At 40.5% G+C, this 20,597-nt stretch overlaps 1 protein-coding gene across 7 annotated transcripts in view; it reads right to left on the bottom strand.

The window, feature by feature from the left end:
• The window catches only part of TMTC4 (transmembrane O-mannosyltransferase targeting cadherins 4), a 63,588-nt gene that overhangs the window by 19,706 nt on the left and 23,285 nt on the right, over positions 1–20,597 (bottom strand). For 4 of the 7 annotated variants that reach the window (XM_077855062.1, XM_077855063.1, XM_077855057.1 and 1 more), the window contains exons 6-11: positions 8,768–8,868; positions 5,026–5,118; positions 4,632–4,796; positions 3,582–3,784; positions 2,038–2,209; positions 1,823–1,954 (exon numbers count right to left, since the gene is read on the bottom strand). In XM_077855062.1, the coding sequence (XP_077711188.1) occupies positions 1,823–1,954; positions 2,038–2,209; positions 3,582–3,784; positions 4,632–4,796; positions 5,026–5,118; positions 8,768–8,868 (866 nt within the window). The remainder of the gene's footprint in view (positions 1–1,822; positions 1,955–2,037; positions 2,210–3,581; positions 3,785–4,631; positions 4,797–5,025; positions 5,119–8,767; positions 8,869–20,597) is intronic. The other 3 variants (XM_077855059.1, XM_077855058.1, XM_077855061.1) reach the window with 3 other exon arrangements.

Genomic DNA, 20,597 nt, shown 5'->3' with positions numbered 1-20,597 from the left:
TAACATTGAGAAAGGTTCTTAGGAAGGACTTTCACCACTGGGTCCATTTTGAGGATGAGGTTTTGTATCTATGTCTTAAATTTTTTAAAAGATTTCTTTTATTTTTTTGAGAAAGAGGGAGAGAGAGTGTGGGAGAGAGAGGGAGAGGGAATCTGAAGCAGACTCCATGCTGAGTGCAGAGCCTGGTGTGGGGCTTAATCCCATGACCCTGAGATCATGATCTGAGCTGAAATCAGGTCATGGTTAACCAGCTTGGACGCTTAACCAGCTGAGCCACCCAGGCACCACATGTATGTCTTAAATTTATTAAAAAAAACCCTACACATGCAGACATATGATTGTCTGCCCATGTGTCATACCTTTAACAAAGGAAATCACCTATTATAACATATGAAATCACTTACTAGGGCAGACATATAGGCTCAAACATCACATATGTCACCCCTCCCCTTCACTTACTTGCATAACCTGGGCAGTGTATCATACCATGTTTCTATCTACCACCTAAATTAGTCATCTAGATAGTATCAGTTCCATCATTCTATGCCTCAGTTTCTTCCATTTGGAAAGTAAGGAAAAGAAAACTCTCTCTATAAAAACCTTAGAGGGAGGATAATAGAGATTAATTATAGAGCCTCTACAAAGATATCAGAGTTCCTTGTGGGAAAGAACTATATAAATAGAAGGGATAATTATTACTATTCAAACAGAAAAGCAAAAATAAAGCATATCTATTAACATTTATGAAATTCAATCACAGGCAATTTATTTTTAGTAGCATAAAATAAATGGATAGATCAGCAAATCAAATTAAGGAGAAAAGCTTGAAGTAATTCACTCTTATCTAAGTCTCTTAACTATAAAACATGAACAAGCTTTTTTTTTTTCAATAAAAAGACAAACAAGGAGTTAGCACCTTTTATACTATTCTTTATTCAGGATCACAATAAGATGTTAACTCTCCATTAGATTTATTCATATAATTTTGTCTGAAATCACTGCTTTCTCTTAAATATAGAATATGGAAATGAGAAAGAACTCCAGAGAGCTCTTTTTCTCCACCTAGAGGATCACATTTAAGCATCCTAGGAACTCCTATTCTGATGACCTGAGAGAGAATATATCATTATTTATTAATAATCTATATACCGATAGAAAATTATTCTAACCAAACCCATTTCTCCTATTTTGGGAAGGATTATCTTCTTGTCATTTAGCATTCTCTTCTTGTCATTTAATGACACAACCCAAAACCAAAATGAGCCCCAGAAAGCTAATATTTCTTGAGTACCTACTATGTTCTAACTACCATGTTAGGGCTCTTTGGATGCCATATTTCATTAAGGCCTCCCAACAAACCTGGGAGACAGACATTATCTCCCCTCTATAGATAAGGGCACTGAAAGTTCAAAACAGTTTACTTTTGCCCAAAAAGGCACAGCTGGTTAAATGAAGAGACTGGATTCATCAAAAATACAAGTGAAACAAATTCCTACTCTGTCCTTCTCCCAGCCACAGTCTGGATGTGTGGGGTTACTTCTCTGCCACCATTTCAAAGTGATTGACTGGACTAACTGGAAGATGAGCAAAACTTCATTACAGTTTCACTGACATTGGTTGTAATAATTTATTCTGAATTATTTTGGTCAAGTGGAATTGTAATAAGTTTTATCAAAATCATTAACAAAACTGAAGAAAAAAACAAGTATTTGGTCATGGTCTTATGCTAGATTCTGTGTGAAGGTAAACAATCTTCTTGTTAAGTTGAACTTAAAGCCTATCCTAAAGAAGTCTTTCTAAAGAAACACAGCAGCCAACATACCTTGGCATTGAGAGGACACACAGACAGGGCACTTCTAAAAAGCTGTTCTTCATTCCGCCATTCGCCACTGCGAATCATGCACCTCAGCATGTTTATGAATAAAATTCCCAGTACAACAGCAGCAACCAATTTCTTAGGAAGAGAGAGAGATAGTAAATGTCATAAGGAAGATCTAATTGTCTTGGTTATGAATGGCACCACTCTGGGCCCAATACCTTTTTCTTAGTGTGTTTACTGAGAACTCCAAATCCGAAAGTCAGCAGCATGCAGTACCCAGCACTGGGGAGGTAGAGGACTCTCTCTGCAACCACAAAGCCCACTCGGAAGAACAAGTTACTTGCAGGAAGAAATGGGATAATGAGAAATCCCAGGCCCAGTGTAAGGATCCTGGAAAATGAGAAGTACTTGAAATGGCTATTTTCAGACCTTTAAAAAAAATCCTGTCAACATTAAAATAGTCATAAAAGCCTCTTTTTGTTTTGTTTTGTTTTGTTTTGTTTTCATGCCATCAATTGAGAAAAGGTATCAGCAATAGCAAAGAAATGTCATCAGTAGGGCGGGCCCAGGGCTTAGCCTGGTAGGATTAGGGATAAGTAAAAAAAAAAAAAAAAAAATCATTATTAATGCACCTAGCATCAAACACTGGAATAGGACTTGTAAGTTGCCCAATCCATCTGAGTAAGATTAGAATGATCACATTGTGTGAGGCCTCATTAATTCACCTACCCTTAGCCTCAGCTCAAACCATGTAGCATTGAATAGATCAGAGGAAATACTGGTCCCAATTAGTCCAATATAGCTTTCATGGGGAAAAAAAATCCCCCCTCAATCTTATGAGGAATAGTAATACTTTATTAGTTTACGCTTTATAAAAATCTGAAATCAATGAAATCATTTTTGGGTGGTACATTACCACAAATGTTAGTCAAGCAAAAAGAAAGTGGAACAAGAAGACACTTCGGGAACCAGGCAACATTCCCAGTGTCCCATGTGATGCAAGAGACTAAATTTCCTAAGTCAAATTTGGTGGCTCTTTCCTGGAACTTGTGCCCCCAGGACTGAAAAAAAAATACTATTGCACATGTATAAGTAAGCTGGGACTAAAGTTAGTTGTTCTTTAGAATTATGAAACAATTTAATAAACTTAAAACTTATTTTATTTTGAGATATTACTAATCTAGTTCCATAAACACTTATGCTTAAAGGGAATAAATCACCTTAAATAGTTTTCTTTATCATGAAACGTGTTTGCTTCCCTCCTCAATTATTTTCTCAATAACCTTTCTCTCTCTCTCTCTCTTTCTTTCTCTCTCTTTTGGCAAGAAAGAATAGTTTCTTTGGGGCAGCAGTTTATTTTTCTACTAAACAACAACAGAAGGAATCACACTAGAGCATCCATCAGGGCTTTCTGAAGGAGAATTGTGAAATAATGGGCATGGCACACATCAATTACACTCTCCATTCTGACCATAAATTACTCTCTACCACCTACAGTGAGTAGGATCTCAAGATGCTACTTCAAGGGGATTGTGGAAGGAGAAGGGAGGGTAGTCAGCCATCCCCTCTCTTCCATGTCCACTCCCCAACAGCTGAAAGCAGCAATGGACTCCAAAGGGACGGCACTCATCCTGGCTGGAAGGATGTATTGGAAATAAATGTCCTTAGACATGACAAAACTGTGAACATGATCGGTGCTGGATTTAGCAAAATGCTCGGACTTAACCCAGTGTGGAAGTTAAAATTCAGTGCTGCCTCTTACCTTCTTCTGTGGCTGTCTTCAGAGCACAGGGCTTGGCATATTAGGCCAATTAGGCACAACCAGAGGGCCACTGGTGCAGTTACCCTCCAGTCCCCCGCCGACTTAATGAGGGGGATGCAGCCCATTGACCAATCAAAACACAGCCACCAGGGGCATAGCAGCAGCCAGGCATTCAGTGAATAGTAGTAATTATAGTTTATGGCCTGTCAGTCAAAAGGAAAACAAACATTTATTTGATACAGAACTTGCAATACATACATATGTATATACACACACACACATACACATCTTGTAACTTCATTTTTGAGGCATCCATTCTATTCAAGGAGAGCAATTGTAGAAAATAAAATACTGCCAGTTTCTACATTGGACATGAGGCCGTGGTTTGCCATTTATTAAATGTGTTCGGATTATAACAGACAAAAATACAGCAAAGCCATCAGACTCTGTTGTACATCTGTTATATTTCTGGTCAAAGTATGTCCCATTTACTTAGTGATGCCCAAAGTCTGTGACCCAGGAAATCTGAGGCCCAGGGGTCACCTATGTGCCTGACAATATAAGAACAGGGTTTTTCCTTCTTTTGATTTCTATCTCTATGAAATGCACAGCTAAGAATTTGTGGCTTGACATCCTTGCCTTCAGAAAAAGCAAACCTTTACAATAAAGAGTCTTGATACTGCTGGATGTTTAAAGATATAACCAATGTGCTTCTATTTTGTCTTAATCCTGCTATATCAATTTTCTTTATGACAAAAGTAATGGGGGTCAGGGGACACTTTAGTGAGGCTGGCAGGAAACCTGATATTTGAAAGAATCATTTCTCTTTAATTTTGATTAGAATGGAAATACAAAGGGCTTATACCCTCTCAATCTCCTAATAAAACTCTGGTTTCATCCTAGAGTATCCTTAGTGAGAGCAAACAAATGTGGAGGTGTTCCACTTATCAGGGGTTTTGTGGATGTGTTGGGAAGTGAGAAGAGGAGGACAAATTTTCTGAGATTTGGTGGGCAATCCATCGGGGGGGGGGGGGCAGGCTCACCACTCACCCTGACCAACATGCCATCGGCGAAGGAAGCGGGGTTGTCTACCTCTGTGAATGCCGGGGGGCCTGTACCCATGATTTTCCAGCGCATGTAGAGCACCCCTGCGCCCCCCGAGGCCAGAAGGGTCATTCTGAAGAGGAGGCCCCCGTTCCTGAGTATACCAGTTTTCTGAAAGGACAATACAAAGCCCCTGATGGTGCAGATTTTCAAATGTAAGTGCAGCCAAGCTAGGTGCAAACATGCAGCATACTGACTTGAACCACGGTGACACTGTGCTTAAAAGGGCTAGTTATTTTAAAAATCAGAACCACAAGAAATATTTTGAAAATGGCATTTCTAAATCAGCTGGTACTTGACATTTTCCACGTCTGGGTTGGAGACAAAAGTATATACTTACCTCTAATGATTTGTCTTTATGTAGTACCTTCTGGACCATTTCCAGAACATTTAATTTGCCTATCACCAAGATGTCAAAGACTGCATTCAAACCCTGAGGAAGCAAAGCAAGGCAATCAGTGATGGGAGAGCCTAGCTCTGATTAGGCAGCAATTATACTTCATAATTTTATTACTGAATCCCAACAAAAACTGCGGTGGATAAGATAATCACGGAAGGTGTCTTCAGCTCTAAAACAGACACTCTACTATTGTTCCTATAAAACCAGCTCATGGTGATATATCAAATTTATTATCAAAGATATCCCTATTGGTCATAATTTCACAGCCTACATGTATGGGTCTTTTAAGATTCAGGATAGCTGGAATTTTGGGGTTCCTAGGAGAAGTTCTGCAGAGGTCCTTGTTTTTCTTTCACTATAAAAGACTCTTAGTTGATATAATGGAGGGGTTCCCTGCACAGTAATTATGCCTCAAAAGATAAAGGCAGCCATCAACCTCGAAAATCAAGGCACATAAGTAATTAATTGCACCTCCAGAACACCAAGTGCTCACTGATTTCAGCATGTGGAGTAGTAGCAGGGGTACACCATACATAATAATCTCTGATAGGGCTTTGGAGATCTCTCAGGTTCAGACTCCTAGCTGTCTGCTGGTTTTCAGTTCTTACTGGGCACACAGCCAGACTGCACTTCCCAGCCAGTCCAGCAGTTACATGTGGTCACATAACTGAGTTCCAGCCTCCAGATCATGGGTAGAAGCCATAAAGCTCATTTTGGAGGTTTGGTTATAACCTGGGCACACTCTGCCACTTGGTTTCCTCTTCCCGCTGGCTGGGATGGACACCATTGGGTCAACTTTGGAAACTACACTCTCAAGATGGCAGAGCCTCCATGAGCTTGGGTCCACTTTATGGACAACAGCCACCTCTGCCCATAGCCACTAGGTGAACGATAAATAACTTCCATTATGTGAAGCCACTGGATTTTAGGACGTGATACTATAGTTCCACCTCTGCTGACAGCTTCCGGTAGCACTAAAATAGTTTCTTTCTAGTAGGTGAGGTTTGCTTTTGGAACTACTATACCTACAATTATAGACTGGAGGCTAGATGAGCCTTGGATTCCCTTCTCTACCCTGTAGGAGACTTTCTATAGATGCCATCGCTGCAGGCATTGTCATCTTCTGGAACTCCCTGCCCAATCTAGATAAGGTGGTCACAATACATGTGGCGTATATGGTTAAAGTTCCCCCTAAATGACTTTGGCCTTTTTAATATGGAGCCTTGTGGTGGAAAAGTTCATAAATCATCAGAAGCCAGTGGTAATTTGTGGCTTCCAGAGCAAGGATGACACCCCTACTTAACCCTCTCCCATAAAGGCTGGAAGCCATTAATTATCTAATACATAGGCTAGTGCTGGGTTAATCATGTCAAAGAATTCTGATTTTATCCACTCATGTGATACAGGATTTTAGTGGGTCACAGCAGACCATTTCTGCCTGGGTATAAAACCATTTTCTAGAAGGCAGAAGCTCCCTGTTGAGCTGCTGTTGTCTTATACCATTTGTTTTTCTCCCTATGAGCTATAGGACAATCACCAAAGGGGTGAGGGGACCTGTCATCACTTCTGTTTCATACTCTCCAACTTGCCATTTATAAATGCATCATCAAAAGTTCCACATTCTTTTTTTTTTTTTAAGTTCCACATTCTAATTAAATTTTTGGAAATAGCTAAATTTTACCATATCTTTAGTCACATAAATTCAACTTAATCCTTTAGTGCTTTTCGAACATTAACAGGAGCCACTTTGTATCTTGTTAAATGGAGATTTTGACCTAGCAGGTCTAAAGTGGGGTTGGAGATCCTAACTTTCTAGTAAGTGCCCAATGGTGTTGATGCTGCTGGTCTTTGAGAAGCAAGGGTTTATAGTAGTGGATGATTTTGCCACCTGAAGGATGCTTGACATGTCTAGAGACATTTTAAGTTGTCACAACCAAGGGAGTCCCACTGACGTTTAGGGGGTAGAGGCCAGGGATGTCACTTACTGTGGTATAATGTGCAGGACAGCCCTCCCATAAGAAAGAATGATCCAGCCCAAAATATCAATAATGCCAAGACTGAGAAACACTGCCTTAGAACCAACTTAAAAAAATAACTTAAAAAAATAAAAATATAGGGATCCCTGGGTGGCTCAGCGGTTTGGCGCCTGCCTTTGGCCCAGGGCGCGATCCTGGAGATCCAGGATCGAATCCCATGTCAGGCTCCCGGTGCATGGAGCCTGCTTCTCCCTCTGCCTGTGTCTCTGCCTCTCTCTCTCTCTCACTGTGTGCCTATCATGAATAAATAAAAATTAAAAAAAAAATAAAATAAAAATATAGACTGAGCCTAATAAAACCATGGGTCTTTGCTTTGACTTACATCAAATCCCATACAGCTTTTACCTGCTCTTTCTTTCCCAAGCTATTCCTATATGGGCGATTCAAATCCCATATCTTTGTTTTCCATTTCTCTACCCGGGATCACATCCCTAATTTCTAAATTTTCCTCTAATAATGTCAAGCATAAAATTGGCTAGAATGGAAAAAAAGGAAAATGAATTTCAATGCCTCTCCCTCCCTGGAGCTTCAATTCTAATCAGACATAAGAGGTGTACATCTGTACTCTTCAGAGGCTCCTCCTTTCCTTTTGATATTTCCAGTTGAAGCTGAGCACAACATACACTCAATACTTCTCTAATCAGGACTGGAAGCATTGATGGGGTCAGCCCACTGTTGTATTCAGAACTACTAAAATAGGAGAGCACCCTAGAAAACTTAAATTATTTTTTTCTTTTTTTTTTTTTAAGATTTATTTATTCATGAGAGATACAGAAAGAGGCAGAGACATAGGCAGAGGGAGAAGCAGACTCCCTGTGGGGAACCTGATGTGGGACTCAATCCCAGGACCCCTGGATCACAACCTGAGCCAAAGGCAGACACTCAATCACTGAGCCACCCAGGCATTCTGTTCTTCTTTTCTCTTTTTCTACAGTATACCTCTGTGAGAGCTAATCATGGTCTTTTTTTTTTTTTTTTTAAGATTTACTTATTGGAGAGAGAGAGAGAGAGAGAGTAAGAGAGTGTGTGCACGAGTGGGAAGAACAGAGGGCAAGGGAGAGAGACTCCTCAAGCAGACTCCATGCTGACTGTGGAGCCTCACAGGGGTCGATCTTTTTTTTTTTTTTTTAAAGATTTATTTATTTATTCATGATAGACACACACAAAGAGAGAGAGAAAGAGAGAGAGAGAGAGAGAGAGAGAGAGGCAGAGACATAGGCAGAGGGAGAAGCAGGCTCCATGCCGGGAGCCCGATGTGGGACTCGATCCTAGGATTCCTAGATCACGCCCTGGGCCAAAGGCAGGCGCCAAACCGCTGAGCCACCCAGGGATCCCCTGCAGGGGTTGATCTTATGACCCCAAGATCACATCTTTAGCTGAAACCATTAAGTACAACACAACTGACTGAGCCACTCAGGTATCCCAGGAGCCGATCATTGTCTTGAAGTCCTTCCCACTTCCCATTTCCCACTGTTTGCTAATGATCATCAACTGAGACAGCCCATTTCCATGAAATATCAGATGTACTAAATGCACAAATAACTGGCAGAAAGGTCAATGGAGTGGAGAAGTAGAGGCAGGGCTAGCCCAAGACGTCTCTACCACAGGGGAAGAAGGGCAGGCCCTGACTGCATCTCAGCTCTTACCAATACGGTGATCCCTTGCTCTTTGCATAGCATGGCCACTGCTCCCAGAAGGATACTCAGCAACACCCAGAATGTAGAATGTGTTCCCTCCTTGTTACCTGCTGATTAAGAGAAGTGAGAAACATAAAAGTCATGCAATACAGCTCAGACTTGTTAGCATCAAGAACTAAAATTCTAAGCATGTACCTTAAAATAGCCACAACCTCCCTTGCATAAAAAAGAGTTTGGTCTTCTGGTAGCATTTCTCTGTAGGCAAGTATATTACATTCTGCATTTCTAGTTAGACAGCACCCTCGAAATGCTATACACACCCACTCTTCAGGCAGACCCTAGCAGGTGCCCACGGCCTCTGGGAGGCATTCCAGCAAAGCCCTGGCTACAGAGATAGCTCATCGAAGGTTCCCTTGGGCCAAGTTCCTTCTGCCCGACCTGACAGTCACCTAACAGGCCACTCTGGCAAGTTGTATTGAGCACTCCCCTGAGAGTGTAGGCACTGCATCTGGTCATAGGCTGACCCTAGCAGTGACTGCTGTTGTCAGCACAGCAGTGAGGGCAATGGCTGAGGGGCCCTGAGAAACCCGACAACTGCACATGAGTCCAGGGAACTGCACAGGCCAGGCTGGGCTGCTGACCTCCATGGGGACTCAAGCCAAAACATTACTCGGAGTGTGAACTCTGGAGTAAGGAGACTGAGGTGGGAATGAGCTCAAGGAATCACGGAAAGTCCTGGAACTGACTTCTGGAAAGGGAGGGTCTGGCTTCATGCTGTTTGGTGGGGGATATTTGCAATTTGGGGGCCAGAGCTGAACTGCTTAAAAGGAGGAAAGGCCACATGTGGTGTTCATCTCCATTCTTCCTTTGTAAAGACTTCACCTCCTCACCCACGTGGATGGTAAACAAACATTCCAGAAAGACAGGTATGAAGTAGGGCAAAGTGAACCTGCTTAGAGAGCAAAACCATTAGCTTGCCTGGGCTGTCTATGCATCCTGGTTCCGTTCTGATTAAAACCACAACTCTTGGTCCAAATTCTAGCTCTGCTGTTTACTATGTGACCCTGAGCAAATTGACACTCACAGTCTCAATGACCTCATGTATAAAATGGGAGCAACATTACCTACCTACTGATACATTTGAGAGGGGAGAAGTTACATAGAATACCTGGCCATTTGTGTTAAAAATTACATAAACATTCTTGTAAATGCAAAACGTATCGGGAAAACATGCACAAAACCAACCACAGTGGTTTCTGAACAGTTCTAAGAAGAAAATTTTTGACAGTGGAAGGAAGAAAGTCATGTATCGGGACGCCTGGGTGGCTCAGCAGTTGAGCATTGCCTTTGGCTCAGGGAGTGTCCTTGGGTTTGGGGATCGAGTCCCACATCAGGTTCCCTGTGATGAGCCTGTTTCTCCCTCTCTGTCTCTGCTTCTCTCTCTGTCCCTCATGAATAAATAAATAAAATCTTAAAAAAAAAAAAAAGAAAGTCACGTATCTTCAACATTTTCTTTAACCACGTGCATGTTTGGCAGCATCTTTAACTTCTACCCATTAGATGCCAGCAGCACCCAGCAGACCTCAGGCCTCAGTTTTGACAACCAAAAACATCACAGGTTTTGCTAAATATCCCTGGGAGGAGGGGGACAGAAATCACCTGCAATTGGGATCACTGCTGTGAACCAGTGGTACTGACAACGGGTGGTCTGTGCACCTGCCCTTGGATGATGTTAGTAATGCAGAGTCTCAGGCCCCAGCCAAACCTGTGCAATCAGAAATGCGAGGGTGGAGCCTAGCATCTGGCCTTTTAACCAGGCTTCCAGGTGCTTCTGCTGCTTGCTATAGGTTGGAGAGCATCACCCTAGATAGGAAGCTTGCTCCCAGCTGCATCCCTGGTACCATGCCTAGCTCGTAGGAGCAACTCAAACTTTTGTTGTAGGAATCCACAACACCTGACTGACGCTGGAAAGGCAACACATGGTTGGTGAATGAAATTACTGTCTTAGTCTACCAAAAAGGGGCAAGACGTCAACAAATCCTAGAACCACAATGCAGGAATAATGGCAGTGCTTCTTAGAGGCTGTGCAGGAAGTGCTGGAATCTAAGACGCTTCCAGCAGGGGGCCACGTGGTCTTGACTTCAATAACTTCAGGGATGGGTATTCTCTTTCTGCAAGGACCCATTTTGGTCCTTAAACTCTGAGCTGTTGGAATGTTCTTTCTCAGGGTGAGCCCAGACCTGCTTCCCAAGATGTCAGGGTTTGGCTATGCTCTGCTCTAACACCTTCCAACTCTTCAGGAAGCACAGTGCTTGAAAGCTAATTTCTCATTACTGAAAACCATTCTATATTGGTATACAGAGCCCCATCAATCCAACCCAGGGTCATTACACTTGCAGAAATTAATGATATTCCATGGATGTGAAACTGAAAGATCACAATTATGAGCAAACCCCATTAAACCAATGATTGTATCTGAGTGTTTACATATTTATTGGAACTTACTATTTTGGGGGGAGGGGATTTGCTGGTGATCATCAGCAAACAACATCAGAGCAGACACTATCATAGACCCAAAGCTTTTACATAAAATCTTGGCTGAAATAACTCTAAAGCTAACACACTGGTTAGCTCCTTTTAAATTATGATTTTATGAAAGACCACAAGTTGTGGAAACACAGCCCAGGGGTGCTCAGAGTTCACAATGCACCATGCTTCTGACATATGATGGAGATGGGAGAGGCAGATGACATCCTTAAGGCTTGTTCTCTCCATGCTGGTGGATGTATGGGTCCATTGCACTTTTTTCCCACCATACATTTTCCTGCATCTGTCAAAGCACTCTCAGGGTTTTCTCATATTAGCAGTTGACAGCTGCCTTTAATTATTAAAGAACTCATGTATTACCAGGGGGTCTCCTCCACAGATAAAGGGAGTAAATGACCCGTGGCTCATGTGCCCCCAGGGAGGCCGCTCAGGACAAGGCCTGCTCCAGGCCAGTGTGAGAGATGTGTTGTGGGCCCTGGCCTCGGCCAGTTGCTTCCACATCCACTAAGCATTAGGTTTGGTGGTTCACTAGGAACCAAATGGACCTCTCTTCCACTGCCTGGATTGGGTTTTTCTAAGCTTCCTCATTCAAACAATCTGTGTTTGGAACTCTTCATGAAATGTAACAGGACTTCCCAATTTAATGCTACTGTTTTTAACATTTACACAAGGTCCCTTGTGGGCGACTGGCTGGCTCAGTTGGTAGAGCATCCAACTCTTGATCTTGGCGTTGTAAGTTCAAGCCTCACATTGGGTGTAGAACTTACTTTAAAAAAAATTAAGAAGGAAGGTCCCTTGGCCATTTTATATTCCTTCCTAGAAAAACTAAACGAGCTTGTATTTTACTTGACTGTGTAACCTGGATGAATTTCCCCCCCACCATGGACCAGTGGCTTTGGATAAGAAAAAATTCCCAGTTCCTCCATTAAAACACCCAAAGGACAGCTTTTGATGCACTCCATTAACACAATGTTAAATTAGTAGAGAGATGTGAAAGTAATGAGCTCATGTTCCACTTGTCTGGAATTTAAAACGGTTTTTTCCTTAGATGGCTAAATCAAAGATTTCACTGAATACAGAAAAATAACTTCTATAGAAAACACAGTGTTCAGATTTACTGATAACCTTCTCCCTAATCTCACCCCATAATTTCACACTTCTCAAACCCCAGATTTTTGCAAGGACCTGGACACCCCACACCTCTCAAATCCTCTATCACAATTCTTTTGGAAGGGTCCCACTCTCTAATTATCTCTCATACTTTTGATATTGTGCAGACATGTCTGGTAGAAGACATATAAAAGACAATTTTTTTTTGCTGAAGAAATGTCTTCAGTTACAGTGATTATTAAATATTATGCCACTGCTTAACAATGGCAATTTCTGATCAAAGGCAAAATTTCAGTCATTGGTTACAAACCCAGAGATGGCTTCACATTCAGAAAATCAAATTCGAGACTGCCACTGTCTAGAAGAGTCAGCACTACAGCTGTTGAGCATCTGAAATCTATCCAGTCCCTAGTGGGATGTATTGTAAGCATAAAATACACACCTGATTTGGAAGACTCAGTACGGAAAAAATGTAAAATATTTCATCATTTTTATACTGATTATTACATATTGAAATTATAATATTTTTGATATATTGGGCTAAAAATGTAGTTAAAATTCATCTAACCAGGGTCTCTTTATAATGTGGCTGTTAGAAATTTAAAAATTACATGCATGGCTCATACTATATTTCTACTGCACAGTACTATCTATATTATGTCCTCAGAGACCCAGTTCACAGAGGAAATGATCTGCACATGGCTTTGTATTACAAGTCTGTCTTCGAAAACTCAGAAACTATGAAGTGAGTTTGCCTGTTTAGCTCTCTTTCTCCTGCAATTCTCCTAACCAGATTGGCCACTTGACATTATTGGGAGTCATAAGATGAAGCATGCACAAACACTTCAGTTTTTCCAGAATTCAAACAAGAAAGCTTAGTTTCACTAATGTTTTTAAATGATTTCATATAAATCAAAGGGGTCCTCTTTATAAAGGTGTGGTACACACGCGCATGATAAGTGAAGACCACTGTGCATTGACAGTATTTCTATTATGGGGGTATTCAAGAAAGGCTTTATAAAAATTAAATATCAATTGGGAAACTGGTTCCGAGCCCAGCCTAGTGGACTTCTGGTAATATGACCTGCAGCAGCATAGTTTTACCCGGGTAAATTTTTCTTGAGTTGATTTGTCAAGTGACCAATGCTAATAGTTGCTAAGATACAACATACCTAGATGAATTTGGACTTTGCAATTTTGGGAGTATACTCTGATTTAGTAACTAATGCAAGCTATTTTAATAGGACAGCTGATACTGATAATGATAGGCCACCTCCAATATAGTTGGCACTCAACAAATATTTGGGGAATCAATACTTTCATTTATTTCTATGTCTACCAGAAGTCTTACTATATTCCCATATTTCTTATGCAATTACGATATGTAATAATACCAAAAAGCTAATAATTTGCTCAATGTGAACACATATAGCCAGAAGTCACATCTTATCATATGACATTAATTTAATGTCTTTAAACCTGGATGGCTTAGTGGTTGAGCATCTGCCTTTGGCTCAGGTTGTGATCCCCAGGGTCCTGGGATTGAGTCCTGCATCAGGCTCCCCGTAGGGAGACTGCTTCTCCCTCTGCCTATGTCTCTGCCTCTCTCTGTCTCTCATGAATAAATATAATCTTTAAAAAAATGTTTTAAAAAATTACATAAGCCTAATGGTCACACTGTATGTCAACTAATTGGAATTAAAAATTTTAAAAATTCCATAAGGAATAATAAAAAAGCACAGTAAAATCAATTATATTAATTTTAAATGTAGAGTTGTTAAAAACAGAAAAAATAAATCCTGAGAGCCAGATGTTATTTCCAGTGTAACTGCATTTATGAATATTTTTATTCAAAAAAATCTTCTCCAAACAGGGAATTCTAAGTAGTATGTAGCTACATGCAAGCATCTCGGGCTGTTGCATGTACCCAGAGTTCTCTGTCTCATCTCCATCCAGTCTGCAAAACTGTAATCACCAATGACCCAGGAGAAGAAGAGAATCACCCTTACACCATGTGACATCTCTCATCACATAAGAAGACCACCTGCTCTAGGATAATTATGCAGCATTAGTGAACTTCAATAGTTTATGATACAGAACTTAATAAACTGGCCTAGAAAACGTTTTCCTTGTTTCCGTATATGTCTGCAGTATCTAAGAGAATACAACCACTTAGATAAGTGGAGGTAAAGGTTAATGGAGTGGAGGGAGCCCAGGAAAAAAAAAAAAACTCACTCCTAAGATGCACTAACAGAAAGACACTTGTCAGTGCTAACACTCACAAGTGCCAACAGATGTGATCAATTTAATGAACCATGTGCCTTGGATTTGGCACTACTTTCTGGTGGGAAGATCTTCTTTCAGAAAAAGCATTGTACGAGCTACCCTCTTCACCACTCAATGCCTGGCATCTTTGCTGCCTTGAAACTGGCACGTCCTGTTGTGTGTGGGAACCACGCCACCCCGACAGGTGGCCCCTACTCCCTCTGCCAGAGCGACACAATGAGCGTCAGATTCCCGTTCCAAATGTTGGAGCCAACCAGGCAGTGCTTCCACGCGCAGAATGAAAGAAGTCAGACATTGTCATTCTAAAACACCAGCCCGTTTGGGCGAAATCAAGCAATGCAGGAACCAAAGAAACATGAAGGCAGAGAAAAGAAAATCCACATGAATCCCACCATCAGAATTCAGTCGGCAATGACCCCAAACCTAAAAACAAGAGTCCCATGCTATGTGAGTTACACAATTGCCCTATTTTTTTTAGAGCCACATGATTCTAAGTCAAAGAAAAACAGATGTCTTAAGTCAGAATGCAAATATGAGGACATGATACCCCAAGAGTAAGAATTATCCTATTTTAGCTGCCTGAACTCCTGCAAGGAGAGCAATAGAGCAAACAAAGTTTAAGAGCTTGCAATGACTCATATTTGGGAGCTTGTCTTTTGTAATCACTTGAAATTTAAAATGGTTGTTCTAGGGATGCCTGGGTGGCTTAGTGGTTGAGCGTTTGCCTTTGGCTTGGCGTGATCCTCAGTCTGGGGATCTAGTCCTGCAATCGGGCTCCTTGTGAAGAGCCTGCTTCTCCCTCTGCCTGTGTCTCTGCCTCTCTCTCTGGGTCTCTCATGAATAAATAAATAAAAATTTTTTAAAAAATGGTTGTTCTAGGAAGTAGCCGATTCATTCTCCTCTTAAAAGTTTCTCTCCTAAAACAAAACAAAATAAAACAAAACAAAACAGAAAGTTCTCTCCTGCTCACCATAAATGAACTGACTAAATTCCTCATTAGTCTTAACTCCTATGAAACAAGTATAATAAGTTATTTGTTTATTTTTATTTTTTTTTTAAGTTATTTGTTTAGAAGAGAAATTGTTTTGGCTACTCTACCATGTTTACTGTGCAGAGAAATTATCTGCTTCCAACCCAAAACACCAGGCTTTCAAAGAGATGTAAATGTTGACAAGATATCTCATCACAAGAGGAATTCTTTTTGTTTTGGGCATTTGGAAACAATGACCAGCACACCGTCAACTTTATCTGACTTTGTGTTTTTCTTTTTTCGAAGAAAAAGTATGGTTTCCCTTATAAGGATATTTAGTTTTTTTAAATAAGGATTTTTGTTTATTTATTTGAGAGAGAGAGAAAGAGAGAGAGAGCAGGAGTGGGAGAGCAAAGGGAGAGGGAAAAGCAAACTCCCAGCTGAGCATGGAGCCTGACTTGGGACTTGATCCCAGGACCCCAGGACCTGAGCTGAAGGCAGATGCTTAACTGATTGAGCCACCTAGGCATCCTAGGACATTTATTTTTTAAAAGAGGATTCTGTTGCAAAATATCTTGCATGGAGATATTCTATTTAAGTACCCCATACCTCATTACCACTACCCAAAAAAAAAAAAAAAAAAGTAGACAAATGTTACATGAGTAGATTTTTTTCCATTTTCTGAAAATGCAGGGATTCTAGAGGTTAGCACAGAATTGCTTTTTAATAAACTCAGGCAGTTAAAAGTTGTCCTGAGGTTTAAAATACAGACATTGCATCTATAAAGAAAGCTAATGAGGTTATCAAAAAGAAAGGTATCCTTTGAAAGAGCTCTTTAACTAGTTAAACCACTAATTTCAGAGTTCCCAATGTTTCATTCCATTATAAAAATTGTTAAAAACCTTTCTTGAAGTACAAGTTTCTGTGTAACTGATGCTAGACCTTTGAATTTATGCTCAGATCCAAAAAGAACAAAGCCCAGGTCACTTTAAACCTTATGTTTAAACAATAAATAGCATTCTTATTTTTATCCAATAAATACTGGCCTGAACGTCTACCACAAAGGAGCTTTGATTCTCAGTGGAGCGCTTATAAACATGTGGATAACAGGAGCAACTGGCACAAGGAATCATCATGGCCAAGACAACGTGTTTACCACACGTGTTTACTACTTGGCTTTTTGTACAATCCATACTGACCAGATGGGAGAAAACAAAAAGTGAGTGACTATTTCTTAACATATCTGAAAGGCCAGATGAAAAAATATACACCTGAATGTCCACAAATAACAGCCGCTCTGCTCTGTTGGACTGAAGGAAATTTAATAGAGATGAAAGAAATTAGCAGCATGAGCAAAACTACCATATGATCCAGCAATTCCAATTCTGGGTATTTATCCAATGAATGAACTCACTATCTCAAAAAGATATTGTATTTCCATGTTCACTGCATTTTTTCCAAGAGCCAAGACATGGACACACCTAAATGTCCATTGGTGAATGAATGGAATAAAGAAAAATTGTTATACACACACACACGCTCTCTCTCTATATATAAAATACCCTGTGTGTACTATATATATACCATAATACTATGTAATTTCATGGTATATTACTCTATACTACATATGTATGTATATGTATACATATACTATATACTGTGGTATATTACTATATAATACCGTAACATATTATAGTGCAGCATATTACACTACAGTATGTAATACTATAGTATAGTATTATCCAAAAGATATACAGAATAAATATACTATAAAACATGTAGTATATATATAAAATATATACTGTGCAAATGTATATTCATACACAGTATAAACAAAATAGAATATTACTCAAACATAAAAAAGAAAAAAATCCTTCCATTTGCAACAACACGTTTGGCCCCTGAAGGCATTATGCTATGTAAAATAACTCAGAGAAAAATACTGCATGATCTCACTTATATGTAGAATTAAAAAACAAACTCATAGACTAGATTGGTGGTTGCTGGAAGAGGGTGGAGGTGGGCAAAGTGGACAAGGGTGGCCAAAAGGTAAAAATTTTTAGTTACAAATCCTGAGGATGTAACATATGGCATGGTGACTATAGTTTTATAGTTAACAACACTGTTACATACTTGAAAGTTGCTGAGAGTGTAGATCTTAAAAGTTCCCATCACAAGAAAAAAAACCCCTATAACTATATATGGTGATGGATGCGAGGTGGGGATCATTTCACAATATGTAAAAATATTGACTCAATATTTTGTACATCTAAAATCAACAAAATTTATATGTCAATTATATCTCAAAGAAAAAAAACAATGCACATTCCAAGGCAAACAAAGAAATTAACAGCACAAAGGCCATAGTTATCAATTCTGCATTAATGCACCATGATAAGAAGAGAATACTTATTGAGTGCCCATTGCAAGGGCGTACAGGAAAAAATTAACAAGGAGGTATGAAAAACCAGAATATTCTACTCCTTGGGCATTCTCAATACTGACAGCTTTATTTTAATCAAAACACACTTGACTGTAAACCCTTTGAGGCACAGATGTATCTTTCTAGTTTTTGTATCTCCAAAACAGGGCATAGGACATAGTACCACGGACACCATTAATGTTTGGTTAATTATTGCTGAAAGAATAAATGACCAAAATTGAGAAGCCTCTATTCTATTTTAGAACAGAAAAATTGTCTTATTATGGATGCCCTTACCAGAATTACTCTTTTTTTTTAAAGATTTTATTTATTTATTCATGAAAGAGAGAGAGAGAAAGGCAGAGATATAGGCAGAGGGAGAAGTAGGCTCCAGGCCCCGTATTATTAGTTTCTGAAAGTCTTGGTCCTCTTTAAAAGACTCTTAGGGCAGCCTGGGTGGCTCAGCGGTTTATCGCCGCCTTTGGCCCAGGGCGTGTTTCTAGAGACCTGGGATCGAGTCCCACATCACGCTCCCTGCATGGAGCCTGCTTCTCCTTCTGCCTGTGTCTCTGCCTCTCTGTCTCTGTCTCTCAAGAATAAATAAATAAAATCTTAAAAAAAAAAAAAAAGACTCTTAGCCACCATAGGGAGGAAGTTAAACATTAAACATGATGTGTAGAGATTATTCCAGAGAGTTATAAACAAAGAAGTAGTTTCTATTCTTAGTATGGTTAAAGAGGAGTACAGAAAAATCTGAAACACAGAAAAGTGGCTGAAAACATAGTGCTTTCGTCCACAGAGACTAAGAAAGACTCTAGCAGACGTCATGGGCACCGGTTTGGGGTGGGGGGTGGGGAAGTAATGAAACAAAGGGGTATTTGGGAGAGGGGAGGGAAGGGGTGGCTGGCACAGTGAGGGCAGCTGTCTGACGTAAGCAGAGCAAGCGGGGGACAAGGTGGGGCATCCAGTCACCATGTCCTGCCCTGCTCTGCTTGCTCCCAAGGTACAGCAGGTGGGGGCTCATAGCACACAGCCTTGTGCAGAGGGATAAGAGATCTGCCATCTGTTTCAGACACGGGGCTTCCCCCAAGCAGCCAGCAGCCAGCAGCCGAGTGGAAGCCATTCTCTTTCGTATCCAGGTTGTCTGTGCCTCCAGACCTGCAGAATTCAATCATGCCCTCCATACTCTGTGACGTGAAACAACGAGTGGGAAGTGAAAAGAGCAGTGAAAACCAACTCAAAATGATGGAGAGTGCAGATTGAGGGATGGGTGTCTTCAACCACCTACTTTAAACTCACAAGGAACAAACAATCATGAGCTGTAACTCAAAGCATACCTGGACAGGTGGATACAAGAAAGGACAAAAAGGACACAAAAGACCACAGCCAATAATAACTTTCAGGGTCAAGACCCTGAGGCTGGCTGCGTGGAGAGAAGCAAGCTCATAGCTTTACATTTTCTAATGACTAAATAAGCTGCCAGGGACTGTAAAAGACCATTCCAGTCTGGAAGCAGGGCCACAGGCTTCCTTTTTATCTACTCTTTCCTCTTCTTGAAGGAGGGTTCAAGTGAACAGAACAGACCCTGGGAAGGCGTGGGAGGCAGGTGCTGTACATAAGAGGTCAACACTTCTACAAAGACTTCCTAATTGATGCATTTGTCTTCCATTCTAAGTAACTTCAACCTCATGAAAATCTATTCATATTCTTAAAAGGCTCTCTGCAGAAGCCACATTTACCACTGCTGCGTGCAAACATTCAACATTTCCAGGTTAACTTTCTTGAAAACATTAACAAATGTAACATTAAAGGCCCAACCAGCTCTTTCCAATTTTAAAGCAAATACATAAATGTCAAAAGAATGCCACTGGACCAAAGAAGAAAGGTCATATTGCTACTACAATCAACATAGTTCCATTAGGACTGGAACAGACTTTGTAAATTTCTCAAGAATCAACTTAGTAGTTGAAAAGCCATTACACGTTGGAGCACTTTTACCTTTGGTATTAGTTTCTGAAGGCTTTATTAAAAAATTTATCTTCTCAGAAATAATTTTGTAATTTACAAATGAATTTAAAACAGATGCATATATCAGAATATGTACATTGTGAAATAAAAAGATCAGTAGGAGGGGTGCCTGGGTGGCTCAGTTGGTTAGGCCTCTGCCGTTGGCTCAGGTCATGATCTCAGGGTCTTGGGATGGAGCCCTGTATCTGGCTCTCTGCTTAGTGGGGAGTCTGCTTCTCCCTCTCCCTCTGACCCTCCTCCCTGCTCATGCTCTCGCTCGCTTGCTCTCTCTCAAACGAATAACCTTCAAAAAAAAAAAAAAAAAAAGGTAACGCTAAAGAAACCAAAAGAAGAATGTAAGATGTCTTTAGTTTTGTACCTTTCTCTGAGAATATTCCACATTAAAAGAGGCTAATAAATGTATTAGATTTTATTTAACCACAAGAGACACACACAGAGAGAGAGGCAGAGACATAGACAGAGAGAGAAGCAGGCTC

This window comes from Canis aureus, chromosome 17, assembly GCF_053574225.1.
Source record: "Canis aureus isolate CA01 chromosome 17, VMU_Caureus_v.1.0, whole genome shotgun sequence".
NCBI lineage: Eukaryota > Metazoa > Chordata > Mammalia > Carnivora > Canidae > Canis > Canis aureus.
Note: the sequence above shows the minus strand (reverse complement) of the source record. Positions and strands in the feature narration are given on the sequence as shown.